Here is a 2,962-nt window from a genome sequence, read left to right as displayed (position 1 = left end):
CATTTGGCGATGGAAGACACTGAGCTCTGTTTTCCACAAATCTTCAACTCCTCCTGCAGGAGGCCAAAACGTCCCTACTTTGAGGTCATACTAATTTATGCCATATTGTCCTCCATCTCTCTGCTCACTGCGTCTCTCAACCTGCTGCTCATCATCTCCATCTCACACTTCAGGTCTTAAACTGATATGCGTTCTTAGATCATCTATTGAAAGCATTTGAAGCTGTTGTATTTGTGAAATATAGTGATTTGGTTTCTTTACTTTCTTCCCAGGCAGCTCCACACTCCCACCAACCTCCTCCTCCTCTCTCTTGCTGTCTCTGACTTCTTTGTGGGTCTCCTTATGTTCTTTCAAATTGTGCTGATAAATGGCTGTTGGTTTCTTGGTGATATTATCTGTGTCATCTATCAGTATCTGGCATATATTATCACCACAGCTTCAGTAGGAACCATGGTGTTGATATCTGTTGACCGTTATGTGGCCATTTGTTACCCTCTGCATTATGGAACTAAAATCACCCAGACAAAAGTGAAGATCTGTGTGTGTCTGTGCTGGGTCTGGTCTACACTTTTCCAAAGTCTGAATCTGATGGAGAACTTTTATGAACCAGGCAAGTATAACTCCTGCTTTGGTGAGTGTGTGATTATTATTAACTACATTTCTGCATTTGCCGACCTGATTTTGTCTTTCATCGTTCCCATTACTGTGATTGTAGTTCTTTATCTCAGAGTATTTGTGGTGGCTGTGAGTCAGATCCGAGCCATGCGGTCTCACAATGCGATCCTGACCCTGCAGGGTTCAGTAATGGCTAAGAAATCTGAGATGAAGGCAGCCAGGACTCTGGGGATTGTTGTGATTGTGTTCCTGATATGTCTTTGTCCATATTTCTGTGTTACTCTCACAGGCCAGGACACTTTGCTCAATGCTTCATCTGCTGCTTTTGTCATATGCCTCTTCTACTTTAACTCCTGTCTAAACCCTGTTGTCTACGCCCTTTTCTACCCCTGGTTCAGAAAGTCCATTAAGCTCATTGTTACACTTCATATCCTGCACCAGGGCTCCTGTGACACCAGCATGTTGTAAAAACTAATAAACACTGTAATTATTGGAAAGGTTTGAGTAAAGTCAAAAATGTCATATTTATAAAATAAAATTGCATACAAGGAGTATTTATTAGTTTTTTTTATGTATTTTTAACAATGATGTTTTAAAAGATTTACTGTGCAAAATGAAAGAGCAGATAATTGTGTTCCTTATCTAAATACTGTGACCTGTAGTGAAGTACAACTAAGAATCCAACAAATGAGACCCCTTGTCATATTTCAGACAGATCATAATAAACTGTAATAACTAACGTACAGTTTGTTGATTTGTAAAATTCATTTATCTTTAAGATGAGACAAGCTGATATTTGACACTCGTGACATTTTGACATGAGGTTCATCAGTTTGAACATTTTTTTTAAGTCAACAGTCTAAAAATATTTTGTTCTATACATTCCTGTACATTCCCTTGAACTTTACCTTACTTCATCCATTTCCCATTCTAAAAGACTAATTTTTTTTATTTTGACACACAGATCTGTAGTGATCTGTAGTGACCCAAATAAAGTCATATCTGATAATAAATTAGATTTTAAATTTTGAGGTAGACATGTACCTTCACCTGTTGTTTGGTGTAGGAGAACAAGCTTTTAGATACAGCATGTTTTAGACCTCCTCTTTTATTACATATTTTGATTTTTTTTTTGTAGAAAACCAATTTTTTAAAATCCAAATGTATCAAAATCTAATCTGTAGCAACATAAGACCAGTTGTTCTTTTCTTTGGAATATATAATCATTCCAGCGAAGCTGCAAGGAGTAGATAGATGCATTGAAGGTGGATGAGTGGGTAGGAAGAGGCTAGAGCAGCAGGGTGGAGTGGACGGAGGCAAGCATCAGGAGGGATTTGTAACAGAAGGAGAGCTGCAGGAATGAAAGGAACAGTTTACAGCAACTAAATTTGCTCAGGAGTCAGAAATTTTCAGAGCAGACTGTGAAAGCCACTCTTTAACAAATAAAATAGTTTATACCACTACTTCTACTACTACTACTACTATAATATTAATGTTAGTTGCTGAAAATTTAATTATTATTATTATTTTTTACAAATGTGATATAAAATGGGTGGGCAGCTTTGCCCCTGCATCGTGCCGAAGTGTTCTTGGGCAAGACACTGTTTCCCGGGCAAAATGCTTATCAGTATATCAGTAAGAATATAAAAAAACTGCTGTATATTGTTTAAAAATATATAATTAAAAGTACTGTAGAAATGATAAACTCTGTACACCACTTTGCAGAGGTCTAAAAGGCACTTTTTACATTGTGGACCATTTACCATGGAAATAAATTTGACACAAAGTAATCAGAAGTTGTTCACAAAGAGAGATGAGCCTGTATGTGTTCAGCATCATTAATGTCCAAATTTAAGTGCCACAAATAAAAATTTATCTTCACTTAATTTTATTTAGCAAAAGAACCAATGGGACATATGTAGCCTTAAAACAAGGTAGGTCAAACTCTGCATCAGATTGTGTGCTGTTCATTATAAACTATCATACTATAAATTCAACCTGGAGAGACTCATGACAAAGAGAAGCTGCAATTAAATGGTTTTATTTGACATGAATGACATAAGATATTTGGCACTCGGACCTCGACGGAAGACGCGAGTGTCGACAATGGCAATGCGCTTTGACGAGAAGCTCAGGTTGAGCATTAGAGGCGTCTTCCCAGGGCCGGACACTGGTGGTGGAGGTTGAAGAGGGGAAGGAAGCTTGAGGGAGCTGGGAAACTGGGGGTGGAGGTGGGCTGAAGTTCAGCCAGCGAACGGATGGGGCCATGATGGAAGTCCTTTTAAACGAAGGCTTGCTCGCTGATTGGATACGCTGGAGGCGCGGTCGGATGCTGATGGGCTGAGAT

At 38.7% G+C, this 2,962-nt stretch overlaps 1 protein-coding gene across 1 annotated transcript; it reads left to right on the top strand.

Annotated features, from left to right (window-relative positions):
* Nucleotides 1-1,083, top strand: LOC108238825 (trace amine-associated receptor 13c-like). The gene is made up of 2 exons (XM_017421136.2): nt 1-173; nt 273-1,083. The coding sequence occupies exons 1-2, from the start codon at nt 10-12 to the stop codon at nt 1,081-1,083; spliced, it is 975 nt and encodes a 324-aa protein (XP_017276625.1). The 5' UTR covers nt 1-9.
* Nucleotides 1,084-2,962: the final 1,879 nt, after the last annotated feature.

This window comes from Kryptolebias marmoratus, linkage group LG6 (genome assembly GCF_001649575.2).
Source record: "Kryptolebias marmoratus isolate JLee-2015 linkage group LG6, ASM164957v2, whole genome shotgun sequence".
Taxonomy (NCBI): domain Eukaryota; kingdom Metazoa; phylum Chordata; class Actinopteri; order Cyprinodontiformes; family Rivulidae; genus Kryptolebias; species Kryptolebias marmoratus.
This window is presented reverse-complemented; position numbering and strand designations above follow the sequence as displayed.